Genomic DNA, 15,000 nt, shown 5'->3' on the forward strand with positions numbered 1-15,000 from the left:
CACCACCATCTTAAAGGGACAGTTCACCACCCTCTTAAAGGGACAGTTCACCACCATCTTAAAGGGACAGTTCACCACCCTCTTAAAGGGACAGTTCACCACCCTCTTAAAGGGACAGTTCACCACCATCTTAAAGGGACAGTTCACCACCCTCTTAAAGGGACAGTTCACCACCATCTTAAAGGGACAGTTCACCACCCTCTTAAAGGGACAGTTCACCACCATCTTAAAGGGACAGTTCACCACCCTCTTAAAGGGACAGTTCACCACCATCTTAAAGGGACAGTTCACCACCATCTTAAAGGGACAGTTCACCACCCTCTTAAAGGGACAGTTCACCACCATCTTAAAGGGACAGTTCACCACCCTCTTAAAGGGACAGTTCACCACCATCTTAAAGGGACAGTTCACCACCCTCTTAAAGGGACAGTTCACCACCATCTTAAAGGGACAGTTCACCACCCTCTTAAAGGGACAGTTCACCACCCTCTTAAAGGGACATTTCACCACCATCTTAAAGGGACAGTTCACCACCCTCTTAAAGGGACAGTTCACCACCATCTTAAAGGGACAGTTCACCACCCTCTTAAAGGGACAGTTCACCACCCTCTTAAAGGGACAGTTCACCACACAGAGCCTCTGCAGAGTGGACCTGATGAGCCTCACATCCAGACCTCTGAGGGGCTGCACCGCGGGGAGGTGGTCCACGGGCTCACGGGTTCTCTGGTTCTCACGGGTTCTCTGGTTCTGTGCCCTGCAGCCGTGGGCGGCGCCGAGGACGTGGCGCTCTACGTGGGCGTGGTGGCGGTGGCCCTGTGTCTGACGCTGCTGCTCATCGTGGTGGTCCTGGTCTACCGCCGCAGGAAGGAGGAGCTGGACGCCGACGTGGCCGACGCCTCCATCCTCACCGCCGGCTTCCAGCCCATGGGCATCAAGCCCAGTAAGCCAGGTGTGTGGGCGCCGCGCAGGCCCCTCCCCCACCGCAGTAGGACACTGTTCTTTGTTTCCCCGCCGTGACTCCTCATCTCCATGGACCACGGTGCTGTGTGTGTGTGTGTGTGTGTGTGTGTGTGTGTGTGTGTGTGTGTGTGTGTGTGTGTGTGTGTGTGTGTGTGTGTGTGTGTGTGTGTGTGTGTGTGTGTGTGTGTCTCGCTCAGCTTTCCCACAAAACATCAGTGGAGTGGAAGTTTGTGATGACTTTGATTTTCACTCGTGCGTCTCCTCTTGTTTTAAAGAGAACTCTCACTTGCTGACCATCCAGCCCGACCTCACCACGACCACCACCAGCTACCAGGGCACGCTGCGCTCGCGCCTCGACCCGGCGGGGAACTTCTCCCTGGGCGCCGGGCCTCTGCTGGACCCGCTGCCCCACAACGCGCTGCACGGCGGCGCCACGCTGAGCTCGGACGCCGCCGACTACGTGAGCCGGCTGAACACGCAGAGCTACTTCAAGACGCTGACCCGCGACGTGGCCAACACCTCCTTCGGGACCTTCAACTTCCTGGGAGGCCGGCTCACCATCCCCAGCACAGGTGGGTTCAGACCGAAGGGGGCGGGGCGTTCAGCCAGGAGGGCAGCTGATTGGTCCGGAGACAAAGATACAATGTTGCCTTTTAGTCTGAGTCCAGTTTAGTTCTCACTGACTGAACTCTCCTAACAGCTGGAGACGTGAGGTCATCCTGGGGACACGTCGGTACCGGGGCGTATCTGAACCCCATCACGAGACTGCAGAGACCTTTGACCTTTCATTGAAAGCTCGGGAAGCAGATCAGAGGCAGGTGGGTCACGGGACTCGGGCTAGCGGGTTAAACCGGGCTCAGGGGCGGCATCAGGAGGTCTGAGAACGAGAGCTGGAGATCTGGCCAGGTGTGTCTGGGGGGAGGAGCTTCAATGGGGACTTGACTAGTGATCAGAGGCAGGTGAAGGAGTGACACTGAGGAGGTGGGAGGAGCCTCAATGGGGACTTGACTAGTGATCAGAGGCAGGTGAAGGAGTGACACTGAGGAGGTGGGAGGAGCCTCAATGGGGACTTGACTAGTGATCAGAGGCAGGTGAAGGAGTGACACTGAGGAGGTGGGAGGAGCCTCAATGGGGACTTGACTAGTGATCAGAGGCAGGTGAAGGAGTGACACTGAGGAGGTGGGAGGAGCCTCAATGGGGACTTGACTGGTGATCAGAGGCAGGTGTAGGAGTGACACTGAGGAGGTGGGAGGAGCCTCAATGGGGACTTGACTGGTGATCAGAGGCAGGTGTAGGAGTGACACTGAGGAGGTGGGAGGAGCCTCAATGGGGACTTGACTAGTGATCAGAGGCAGGTGAAGGAGTGAGGGTGAGGAGGTGGGAGGAGCCTCAATGGGGACTTGACTGGTGATCAGAGGCAGGTGAAGGAGTGACACTGAGGAGGTGGGAGGAGCCTCAAAGGGGACTTGACTAGTGATCAGAGGCAGGTGAAGGAGTGAGGGTGAGGAGGTGGGAGGAGCCTCAATGGGGACTTGACTGGTGATCAGAGGCAGGTGAAGGAGTGACACTGAGGAGGTGGGAGGAGCCTCAATGGGGACTTGACTAGTGATCAGAGGCAGGTGAAGGAGTGACACTGAGGCGGTGGGAGGAGCCTCAAAGGGGACTTGACTAGTGATCAGAGGCAGGTGAAGGAGTGACACTGAGGAGGTGGGAGGAGCCTCAATGGGGACTTGACTAGTGATCAGAGGCAGGTGAAGGAGTGACACTGAGGAGGTGGGAGGAGCCTCAATGGGGACTTGACTAGTGATCAGAGGCAGGTGAAGGAGTGACACTGAGGAGGTGGGAGGAGCCTCAAAGGGGACTTGACTAGTGATCAGAGGCAGGTGAAGGAGTGACACTGAGGAGGTGGGAGGAGCCTCAATGGGGACTTGACTGGTGATCAGAGGCAGGTGAAGGAGTGACACTGAGGAGGTGGGAGGAGCCTCAAAGGGACTTGACTAGTGATCAGAGGCAGGTGAAGGAGTGACACTGAGGAGGTGGGAGGAGCCTCAAGGGGACTTGACTAGTGATCAGAGGCAGGTGAAGGAGTGACACTGAGGAGGTGGGAGGAGCCTCAAGGGGACTTGACTAGTGATCAGAGGCAGGTGAAGGAGTGACACTGAGGAGGTGGGAGGAGCCTCAATGGGGACTTGACTGGTGATCAGAGGCAGGTGAAGGAGTGACACTGAGGAGGTGGGAGGAGCCTCAATGGGGACTTGACTGGTGATCAGAGGCAGGTGAAGGAGTGACACTGAGGAGGTGGGAGGAGCCTCAAGGGGACTTGACTAGTGATCAGAGGCAGGTGAAGGAGTGACACTGAGGAGGTGGGAGGAGCCTCAATGGGGACTTGACTGGTGATCAGAGGCAGGTGAAGGAGTGACACTGAGGAGGTGGGAGGAGCCTCAATGGGGACTTGACTGGTGATCAGAGGCAGGTGAAGGAGTGACACTGAGGAGGTGGGAGGAGCCTCAATGGGACTTGACTAGTGATCAGAGGCAGGTGAAGGAGTGACACTGAGGAGGTGGGAGGAGCCTCAATGGGACTTGACTGGTGATCAGAGGCAGGTGAAGGAGTGACACTGAGGAGGTGGGAGGAGCCTCAATGGGGACTTGACTAGTGATCAGAGGCAGGTGAAGGAGTGACACTGAGGAGGTGGGAGGGAGGTGGGAGGAGCCTCAATGGGGACTTGACTGGTGATCAGAGGCAGGTGAAGGAGTGACACTGAGGAGGTGGGAGGAGCCTCAATGGGGACTTGACTAGTGATCAGAGGCAGGTGAAGGAGTGACACTGAGGAGGTGGGAGGAGCCTCAAAGGGGACTTGACTAGTGATCAGAGGCAGGTGAAGGAGTGACACTGAGGAGGTGGGAGGAGCCTCAATGGGGACTTGACTGGTGATCAGAGGCAGGTGAAGGAGTGACACTGAGGAGGTGGGAGGAGCCTCAATGGGGACTTGACTAGTGATCAGAGGCAGGTGAAGGAGTGACACTGAGGAGGTGGGAGGAGCCTCAATGGGGACTTGACTAGTGATCAGAGGCAGGTGAAGGAGTGACACTGAGGAGGTGGGAGGAGCCTCAATGGGGACTTGACTAGTGATCAGAGGCAGGTGAAGGAGTGAGGGTGAGGAGGTGGGAGGAGCCTCAATGGGGACTTGACTGGTGATCAGAGGCAGGTGAAGGAGTGACACTGAGGAGGTGGGAGGAGCCTCAATGGGGACTTGACTAGTGATCAGAGGCAGGTGAAGGAGTGACACTGAGGTGGTGGGAGGAGCCTCAAAGGGGACTTGACTAGTGATCAGAGGCAGGTGAAGGAGTGACACTGAGGAGGTGGGAGGAGCCTCAATGGGGACTTGACTAGTGATCAGAGGCAGGTGAAGGAGTGACACTGAGGAGGTGGGAGGAGCCTCAATGGGGACTTGACTAGTGATCAGAGGCAGGTGAAGGAGTGACACTGAGGAGGTGGGAGGAGCCTCAATGGGGACTTGACTGGTGATCAGAGGCAGGTGTAGGAGTGACACTGAGGAGGTGGGAGGAGCCTCAATGGGGACTTGACTAGTGATCAGAGGCAGGTGAAGGAGTGACACTGAGGAGGTGGGAGGAGCCTCAATGGGGACTTGACTGGTGATCAGAGGCAGGTGAAGGAGTGACACTGAGGAGGTGGGAGGAGCCTCAATGGGACTTGACTAGTGATCAGAGGCAGGTGAAGGAGTGAGGGTGAGGAGGTGGGAGGGGCCTCAGTGTGGACTTGACTGGTGATCAGAGGCAGGTGAAGGAGTGACACTGAGGAGGTGGGAGGAGCCTCAAAGGGGACTTGACTAGTGATCAGAGGCAGGTGAAGGAGTGAGGGTGAGGAGGTGGGAGGAGCCTCAATGGGGACTTGACTGGTGATCAGAGGCAGGTGAAGGAGTGACACTGAGGAGGTGGGAGGAGCCTCAATGGGACTTGACTAGTGATCAGAGGCAGGTGAAGGAGTGACACTGAGGAGGTGGGAGGAGCCTCAATGGGGACTTGACTAGTGATCAGAGGCAGGTGAAGGAGTGACACTGAGGAGGTGGGAGGAGCCTCAAAGGGGACTTGACTAGTGATCAGAGGCAGGTGAAGGAGTGACACTGAGGCGGTGGGAGGAGCCTCAATGGGGACTTGACTAGTGATCAGAGGCAGGTGAAGGAGTGACACTGAGGAGGTGGGAGGAGCCTCAATGGGGACTTGACTGGTGATCAGAGGCAGGTGAAGGAGTGACACTGAGGAGGTGGGAGGAGCCTCAAAGGGGACTTGACTAGTGATCAGAGGCAGGTGAAGGAGTGAGGGTGAGGAGGTGGGAGGAGCCTCAATGGGGACTTGACTGGTGATCAGAGGCAGGTGAAGGAGTGACACTGAGGAGGTGGGAGGAGCCTCAATGGGGACTTGACTAGTGATCAGAGGCAGGTGAAGGAGTGACACTGAGGTGGGAGGAGCCTCAATGGGGACTTGACTAGTGATCAGAGGCAGGTGAAGGAGTGACACTGAGGAGGTGGGAGGAGCCTCAAAGGGGACTTGACTAGTGATCAGAGGCAGGTGAAGGAGTGACACTGAGGAGGTGGGAGGAGCCTCAATGGGGACTTGACTGGTGATCAGAGGCAGGTGAAGGAGTGACACTGAGGAGGTGGGAGGAGCCTCAAAGGGGACTTGACTAGTGATCAGAGGCAGGTGAAGGAGTGAGGGTGAGGAGCTAAACCAGGGGTGGGCAAACTTTGTGACCTGCGGGCCACATTCGGTTCTAAAATGTGACAGAGGGGCCGGGCCAGGAGCATTTGGACACGCAATGTAATTTATTAAACCTGGAGATTGCGTCTGTTTTTTATACATTTCAATTTAAGGTGAAAAGTTAAAGTAATCAACATTTTCTGGAAAGAGATCAATGGAATCACTTTCAACATTCAAAACAAATTATTACCCAATGAAATACTCAAGCTCAATAATTTCTAATGGTTTTAAACCCCGCAAAATAATGGACGGATTGTCCTGAGAGATAGACTGTATTAAATATCCTGCCTGCAGCAGAAACTAGAAAGGCGTCTTTAAAGTGAGGGCGATATGCGGCGTCATCTGGTCAGCATGTGTATGAACCCGTCACAAACAGACTGACAGCGCTTTACTCGAGAAAATATGACCCTAAAGCTGACAATTGAAGTTCGATTTAAAAAAATTATTCATATCTCTTCTGAAAACACACCTTTACTCATGTGGACGAACTGTTTTGGTGTTTGAAATTGGTTTACCAAAGGTCATAGGTTCACAAAAGCAGTGAAATATCTTAATACAATGCTAGATACATGTAATTGCACCTGTCCATCCTGGAGGGATCCTCCTCTGTTGTTCCTGATCCGATGTGAGGTCAAAGGTCAGGGATGTCTATATGCACAGATTGTAAAGCACTCCGAGACAAATTTGTAATTTGTGAAATTGGGCTCTACAAATAAACTGAATTGAATAAATGAGGAAAACCAAATTTTGTATTAATGTTTTTTTTGTAAAAATGATGTGGTCTGTCACACACTCACCAAATTGATAAAGATGGGACTGAGAAATGACTTCATATTGCAGATAGTTTCATGGGTTGTGTGCAAATAAAAAACGACCATTACATTTTTTTTTTTAATAAATATGTATTGTACATAAAAATAAAAAAATTCTACATTATATACATGTTGTGAAATAGAAAACAGAAAACAACTATTGACTATTTACAATATGGCTTCACTATAATAACATCATGTCATCGTGTCACGAGACCTCTCTGCTGGCCGGGCAGGTGGAGCTGCAGGCGCTGGTGAATCCTCTCTGTAAAATACAAGACTAGTCAGCACCGCGCACAAGTTACGGACACCGGGACGGACACCCTGACACGTAACGTGTAGTAAAGACTCTTACCCGGTCCAAGTGGACCTCTTCTGGCTGTGTGTTCCTCCTGTGGCTCTGCAGCCCCTCCAGGCTCCGCGCTGCTCGCCAAAATCACTGCAGCTGTTTCTAAATGAGCTTCACCTGTGTGGTGGGCGGGTCCTTTGTGATTTACTGAGCGTTCATTGGTTATTTTTTTTCGCAAAATGTTGACAGACAAACGGATTGACAAATCACGGTGAAGGGTTTTGTGTGACGAGTTCTTTCCGCGCCAATGCACACCGGAAGTAAACAAAGTCGCGATTTGGACAAGTTCGGCGGGCCGGATTAAAAAGCCTAACGGGCCGGATGTGGCCCGCGGGCCGTAGTTTGCCCATGTCTGAGCTAAACTGTGACACACGTCCACCATCGTACTACAGGAGCAGTCTCTGTCTTTATGTTTAATGTAGATGTTATTGTTATAATAATCATTTCTATCGTTTATAATCTTCTTAATTATTAGATTTGCAGATAAAATCGAGCAGACGTCAAAACTGTGCCTGAGGCTAGCGAGTAGCGACAGGGAGCTAACTTAAAGATGGAGGAGCGAGAGTCGGGATGGATTCATGGCTCTCCGTCTCCATGGCAACAGGCCACGCTGTGACCCGCTGCGTGGCTCCGCTCTGTGTTCTCTTCTATTTATATTTATACGTGAGCGACGGACATGTTCACGACATGTTATGACATGCTGGTGGCGTTTGGTTCCCAGAGTTATCTGTGGCACACACACTGAGCCGTTGTTATGGCAGACTATTTATACACAAGGTGTTATATAGTTCATATTTTATTAGCTGCAGAAACTTCTCCGTGAAAACCTAAACGATGAATGTTTTATCACTTTTACACAATTGCTCTTTATTGACTTCTTCCAACATGCGACACAATTACTTTTATATGACTCGTATTTAACATTTTATGGCATATTATATGATCACATTTTAATGGCGTGCTGTAATATTTAAAAGCAAACTTCTTTTCTTTATGCACAACAACGCTCCTCTCAGAGTCCTCGTCACCTTCATCGTATAAAATATGAGCAATACTCCCGTTTTATCCTTTTTAACAGATTTAATAGCCGTAGTTTTATTTAAAATGTATATAATATCAAGTTTTAATTTAACTGCTAATGCTCATAAAAATGTTTTGGGTTTTTTTCCTAGGTATTTCTGACATTAGTAGCTTCAGTGAAGCAGCATCGTGATGTAGACCTGCTGGAGGGGACAGATAGAGACAGATAGAGACAGATAGAGACAGATAGAGACAGATAGAGACAGAGACAAATAGAGACAGATAGAGACAAATAGAGACAGATAGAGACAGATAGATACAAATAGAGACAGATAGAGACAAATAGAGACAGATAGAGACAGAAAGAGACAGATAGAGACAAATAGAGACAGATAGAGACAAATAGAGACAGATAGAGACAGATAGAGACAGATAGAGACAGATAGAGACAAATAGAGACAAATAGAGACAGAAAGAGACAAATAGAGACAGAAAGAGACAAAGACAGAAAGAGACAAATAGAGACAAATAGAGACAGAAAGAGACAAATAGAGACAGAAAGAGACAGATAGAGACAGAAAGAGACAGAAAGAGACAAATAGAGACAGATAGAGACAAATAGAGACAGATAGAGACAGAAAGAGACAGATAGAGACAAATAGAGACAGATAGAGACAAATAGAGACAGATAGAGACAGATAGAGACAGATAGAGACAAATAGAGACAAATAGAGACAGAAAGAGACAAATAGAGACAGAAAGAGACAAAGACAGAAAGAGACAAATAGAGACAAATAGAGACAGAAAGAGACAAATAGAGACAGAAAGAGACAGATAGAGACAGAAAGAGACAGAAAGAGACAAATAGAGACAGATAGAGACAGAAAGAGACAGATAGAGACAGAAAGAGACAAAGACAGAAAGAGACTAATAGAGACAGAAAGAGACAAATAGAGACAAATAGAGACAGAAAGAGACAGATAGAGACAGAAAGAGACAAATAGAGACAGATAGAGACAGAAAGAGACAAATAGAGACAGAAAGAGACAAATAGAGACAGAAAGAGACAAATAGAGACAAATAGAGACAGAAAGAGACAAATAGAGACAAATAGAGACAGAAAGAGACAGAAAGAGACAAATAGAGACAAATAGAGACAGATAGAGACAAATAGAGACAGATTGAGACAGAAAGAGACAGAAAGAGACAAATAGAGACAAATAGAGACAGATAGAGACAAATAGAGACAGATTGAGACGCCCATCGTCGTTGTGTTGTGCGTCTCCACGTTAGCTAAGTACAGAGCGTTAGCTCCACGTTAGCTAAGTACAGAGCGTTAGCTCCACATTAGCTAAGTACAGAGCGTTAGCTCCACGTTAGCTAAGTACAGAGCGTTAGCTCCATGTTAGCTAAGTACAGAGCGTTAGCTCCACGTTAGCTAAGTACAGAGCGTTAGCGCCACGTTAGCTAAGTACAGAGCGTTAGCTCCACGTTAGCTAAGTACAGAGCGTTAGCTCCACGTTAGCTAAGTACAGAGCGTTAGCTCCACGTTAGCTAAGTAGGTGATTACACAGGGAGAGTTTCTCAGCGTTCAGACGAGCCGCTGAAGGCTGAGCGTCCTGAGAGAGGAGCTCCTTTCTTCTTCCTGTGTTCTCTCTCTCTCTCCATCCCTCTCTCTCGCTTTGTTGTTGTTTGTTTTAGGAGTCAGTCTGCTCACCCCCCCCTCTCTCTTTGTTGTTGTTTGTTTTAGGAGTCAGTCTGCTCACCCCCCCCTCTTTGTTGTTGTTTGTTTTAGGAGTCAGTCTGGTCACCCCCCCCTCTCTCTTTGTTGTTGTTTGTTTTAGGAGTCAGTCTGCTCACCCCCCCCTCTCTCTTTGTTGTTGTTTGTTTTAGGAGTCAGTCTGCTCACCCCCCCCTCTCTCTTTGTTGTTGTTTGTTTTAGGAGTCAGTCTGCTCATCCCGCCTCTGGCTTCGATGTTGTTAACCTGTTTTAGGTAAGTGAATGTTTACATCACCCGAGGCCATCCCCCGAGGGAAGATCTACGAGATCTACCTCACCATTCAGAGGAAGGAGGATCTCAGGTGGCGATGTGTGTTAACCTGCTTTAGGTAAGTGAATGTTTACCTTCACGTCGCCATGGCGATGATGTCTGTTAACCTGCTTTAGGTAAGTGAATGTTTACCTTCACGTCGCCATGGCGATGATGTCTGTTAACCTGCTTTAGGTAAGTGAATGTTTACCTTCACGTCGCCATGGCGATGATGTGTTAACCTGCTTTAGGTAAGTGAATGTTTACCTTCACGTCGCCATGGCGATGATGTGTGTTAACCTGCGAAAGGTAAGTGAATGTTTACCTTCATGTCGTCATGGCGATGATGTCTGTTAACCTGCTTTAGGTAAGTGAATGTTTACCTTCACGTCGCCATGGCGATGATGTGTGTTAACCTGCTTTAGGTAAGTGAATGTTTACCTTCACGTCGCCATGGCGATGATGTCTGTTAACCTGCTTTAGGTAAGTGAATGTTTACCTTCACGTCGCCATGGCGATGTGTGTTAACCTGCTTTAGGTAAGTGAATGTTTACCTTCACGTCGTCATGGCGATGATGTCTGTTAACCTGCTTTAGGTAAGTGAATGTTTACCTTCACGTCGCCATGGCGATGATGTCTGTTAACCTGCTTTAGGTAAGTGAATGTTTACCTTCACGTCGCCATGGCGATGATGTGTGTTAACCTGCTTTAGGTAAGTGAATGTTTACCTTCACGTCGCCATGGCGATGATGTGTGTTAACCTGCTTTAGGTAAGTGAATGTTTACCTTCATGTCGTCATGGCGATGATGTCTGTTAACCTGCTTTAGGTAAGTGAATGTTTACCTTCACGTCGCCATGGCGATGATGTGTGTTAACCTGCGAAAGGTAAGTGAATGTTTACCTTCATGTCGTCATGGCGATGATGTCGTGTTACCCTGCTTTAGGTAAGTGAATGTTTACCTTCACGTCGTCATGGCGATGATGTCTGTTAACCTGCTTTAGGTAAGTGAATGTTTACCTTCACGTCGCCATGGCGATGATGTGTGTTAACCTGCTTTAGGTAAGTGAATGTTTACCTTCACGTCGCCATGGCGATGATGTGTGTTAACCTGCTTTAGGTAAGTGAATGTTTACCTTCACGTCGCCATGGCGATGATGTGTGTTAACCTGCTTTAGGTAAGTGAATGTTTACCTTCACGTCGCCATGGCGATGATGTGTGTTAACCTGCTTTAGGTAAGTGAATGTTTACCTTCACGTCGCCATGGCGATGATGTGTGTTAACCTGCGAAAGGTAAGTGAATGTTTACCTTCATGTCGTCATGGCGATGATGTGTGTTAACCTGCTTTAGGTAAGTGAATGTTTACCTTCACGTCGCCATGGCGATGATGTGTGTTAACCTGCGAAAGGTAAGTGAATGTTTACCTTCATGTCGTCATGGCGATGATGTCGTGTTACCCTGCTTTAGGTAAGTGAATGTTTACCTTCACGTCGTCATGGCGATGATGTCTGTTAACCTGCTTTAGGTAAGTGAATGTTTACCTTCACGTCGCCATGGTGATGATGTCTGTTAACCTGCTTTAGGTAAGTGAATGTTTACCTTCACGTCGCCATGGCGATGATGTGTGTTAACCTGCTTTAGGTAAGTGAATGTTTACCTTCACGTCGCCATGGCGATGATGTGTGTTAACCTGCTTTAGGTAAGTGAATGTTTACCTTCACGTCGTCATGGCGATGATGTCGTGTTCCGACTCCACGGCTTTATTATTCTCTCTAACAGCTGCTGGAGGAGGAAGAGAGGAGGAGAGGCTCTTCCTCTAGATTCATCACCCCCTCCCTCTCTCTCCCCCTCCGCCTCCCTCTCTCTCCCCCTCCGCCTCCCTCTCTCTCCCCCTCCGCCTCCCTCTCTCCCTCCTCCTCTCTCTCCCCTCCGCCTCCTCTCTCCCCTCCTCTCCTCTCTCCTCGCCTCCCTCCCTCTCTCTCCCCCTCCGCCTCCCTCTCTCTCCCCCTCCGCCTCCCTCCCTCTCTCTCCCCCTCCGCCTCCCTCCCTCTCTCTCTCCCTCCGCCTCCCTCTCTCCGCCTCCTCTCTCTCCCCCTCCAGGTTGCCCCTGGCCGGCTGCCAGACGCTGCTCAGCCCGGTGGTGAGCTGCGGCCCCCCCGGCGTGGTCCTGAGCCGGCCCGTGATCCTCAGCATGGACCACTGCTCTGACGCCTGCCTGGACAACTGGGCCATCCGCCTCAAGAAGCAGAACTACGAGGGCGCCTGGGAGGTGAGCCGGCGCCGCCGCTCCGAGTCGCCTCCCACTGCATTTAGAAAGTCTCACTGAACTCTCCTTGAACAAACATGGCCGACCCGCCCGGCACCGGAGGCGGTTCTGGTCCCGGCGCTCGTCCGCTCGACGGCGTTCGGACGATGTCGCCCGTCGTGTGTTTCCTCATCGGAAGTGAAGCGTGGCGGCGGAGGCTCTCTGCAGCTCAAGGGTTGCTAGGCAACATGTTCCTCAAACAGAAATCCTCTAAGCAAATGACTGATCCTCAAAGGCCTCTCCGAGTGCTCCTTCTGACCGCCGCTGCCAATTACTGAGCCCGCTTCCCCGTGAAATCAGGAAGGAAGCAGAACCGCCCGAGTCCAACAGGACCGAGTCGGAGCGACGCGCACAAACAGACGCTCTGAGGGGGGGGGGGGGGAGTGGGAGTAGGTCTTCTTTCATGTTCGATATCGTGCATCAATTATTCATCCCCCCGTGCCGGGCGTCGGGGGACGGATCGGGATGTCAGAGACAGAGGTTAGACCGGCTGTTAATCATCGGCCGGACCGAATATAGACCGGCGGCCCGAAGAGAACAAGAGCTGGACGAGAGAGAGAGAGAGGGAGAGAGGGAGAGGGAGAAGAGAGAGAGAGAGAGGGAGAAGAGAGGGAGAGAGAGGGAGAAGAGAGGAGAGAGGGAGAGAGAGGGAGAAGAGAGAGAGGGAGAGAGAAGAGAGGGAGAGGGAGAAGAGAGAGAGAGGGAGAGAGGAGAGGAGAGAGAGGAGAGAAAAGAGAGAAGGAGAGAGGAGAGAGAGAGAGGGAGAAGAGAGGGAGAAGAGAGAGAGGGAGAGAGAGGGAGAAGAGAGAGAGGGAGAGAGAGGGAGAGGGAAACGGGAAGGAGGAAGAGAGGTGGTGGAAGTGGAGGCGTAATGGAGCTCCTCTGTTCCACCCGCCAGAAATATGAAGACGATGAGGAAGTGAGCGTCCATCGTGGCGACGCGGCGAATGAAAAGTGTCGATACTAATTCTATCGCTGCCGACGAGCCGCTGGCATCAATCCTGCGGCGCTGAGAGGAGACGCTGTCAGCTCGGGTCCAATCCGTCCTCATCAAACCAGCCCGGAGAGCTCTGGAGCGCCGTGACGCCGTGACGCCGTGACGAGGTCCTCGTGAGGCCCTCCTGCTCCTCCTGCTCCTCCTGCTCCTCTCAGGCTCGGCTGACGTTTTATATTTGTGTTTCTCCTTTTTTTTAACACTTCTAACCATCAGGCGGCGGATAAATAGGGAAGTTGTTTTCTTTTTCTCCTTCCTTGACAGATGTTGACGACTGAAGGCCAAAACCCCAACAATCCGATATTTACTGCACCTCCGCAGCTCTTTTCTGTCTCCATCTATTCCTGCCGGTAATCCGTTTGAGTCGCTTCATGTCGATGGAGCTCCTCGTTCATGCATTATTAAGAGAGCTGATGGCGGGAGGCGCGTCTCTTTATGGCGGGATGTGTCTTTATGTCAGGGCGGAGGATTCTAGAGCAACGGGAACGAGGAGCAGGAGCAAATGATTCTTATGGTCCCTTCAACGGTCACTCAGACACTCGGTATGAACATGGAACCTGTAGAACTGCGTTTTGAGAGCGTACGCCGGCTTATATTTTGAGCGTCTTTCTTTAAAAAACATATTAATTAAACTCGGCGTAAAGGAACATGTGATTATAACACATCTCCGTGACGTTTCCAGGTTTCCACGCCCGTACGGACCCGGCTGTAGAAGTCTATTTGTTCTGATCAGGTTCCCATGGAAACAGCGAGCTTGACCTCCGCGTGGTGTCCGTGTTCTCCTCCCGCAGGACGTGCTGCTGATGGGGGAGGAGCTCGTGTCGGAGCCCTACTACTGCCAGCTGGAGGCCGAGACGTGCCGGCTCTTCTCGGAGCGGCTGGGCACGCTGGCCCTGGTGGGCGAGTCGCTGCACATGGGCGCCGCCAAGCGCCTGAGGCTGGTGCTGTTCTCCGACGCGCACTGCTCCACGCTGGAGTACAACATCCGGGTCTACTGCATGGACGACACGCGGGACGTGTTCAAGGTAAGGCCTGAGTGGCAGGTCGCCCGCCACGCGTCATGGCGCCGTCTGTCACGGCGGGCGCGCCGCGGTTAGCGTCGCCACGGTGAATCAAACAATATTCAGGCCTGATTACACCGTGTAGGGGTGGTGGTGTGTCTGAGGTAGTCGTGGTGCGCCGGACGCTCTCGTTCTGGTTCACGGCCCACAGACATGAGGAAGGAGCTACATTTATCATCAGAGCTTTAATAAAGCTTCAGTCAACGATCTGCTCTGTGGACCCAGTGGAGGAACGTCTTCCTCTGTTGTCCTTCTCCTCGCGTCCTTGAACTAGGCCGGCCGCGCATGCTTCAGGGAGCGGGAGCGTGAGCGTGAGCGGGAGCGGGAGCGGGAACGTGAGCGGGAGCGGGAACGTGAGCGGGAGCGGGAGCGTGAACGTGAGCGGGAACGTGAGCGGGAGCGGGAGCGTGAGCGGGAACGTGAGCGTGAGCGGGAACGTGAGCGGGAACGTGAGCGGGAACGTGAGCGGGAACGTGAGCGTGAGCGTGAGCGTGAGCGGGAACGTGAGCGTGAGCGTGAGTGTGAGCGGGAACGTGAGCGTGAGCGGGAACGTGAGCGGGAGCGTGAGCGTGAGCGTGAGCGTGAGCGGGAACGTGAGCGGGAACGTGAGCGTGAGCGGGAACGTGAGCGTGAGCGTGAGCGGGAACGTGAGCGTGAGCGGGAACGTGAGCGTGAGCGGGAACGTGAGCG

At 51.6% G+C, this 15,000-nt stretch overlaps 1 protein-coding gene across 1 annotated transcript in view; it reads left to right on the plus strand.

Moving 5' to 3' along the window:
• Positions 1–15,000, plus strand: part of unc5a (unc-5 netrin receptor A) — a 75,558-nt gene that overhangs the window by 48,433 nt on the left and 12,125 nt on the right. Inside the window, exons 6-11 of the mRNA XM_056438762.1 lie at positions 761–949; positions 1,236–1,532; positions 9,862–9,887; positions 9,940–10,001; positions 12,051–12,219; positions 14,041–14,274. Coding sequence (XP_056294737.1) covers positions 761–949; positions 1,236–1,532; positions 9,862–9,887; positions 9,940–10,001; positions 12,051–12,219; positions 14,041–14,274 — 977 coding nt within the window. The remainder of the gene's footprint in view (positions 1–760; positions 950–1,235; positions 1,533–9,861; positions 9,888–9,939; positions 10,002–12,050; positions 12,220–14,040; positions 14,275–15,000) is intronic.

Source organism: Pseudoliparis swirei, chromosome 19, assembly GCF_029220125.1.
Source record: "Pseudoliparis swirei isolate HS2019 ecotype Mariana Trench chromosome 19, NWPU_hadal_v1, whole genome shotgun sequence".
Taxonomy (NCBI): Eukaryota; Metazoa; Chordata; class Actinopteri; order Perciformes; family Liparidae; genus Pseudoliparis; species Pseudoliparis swirei.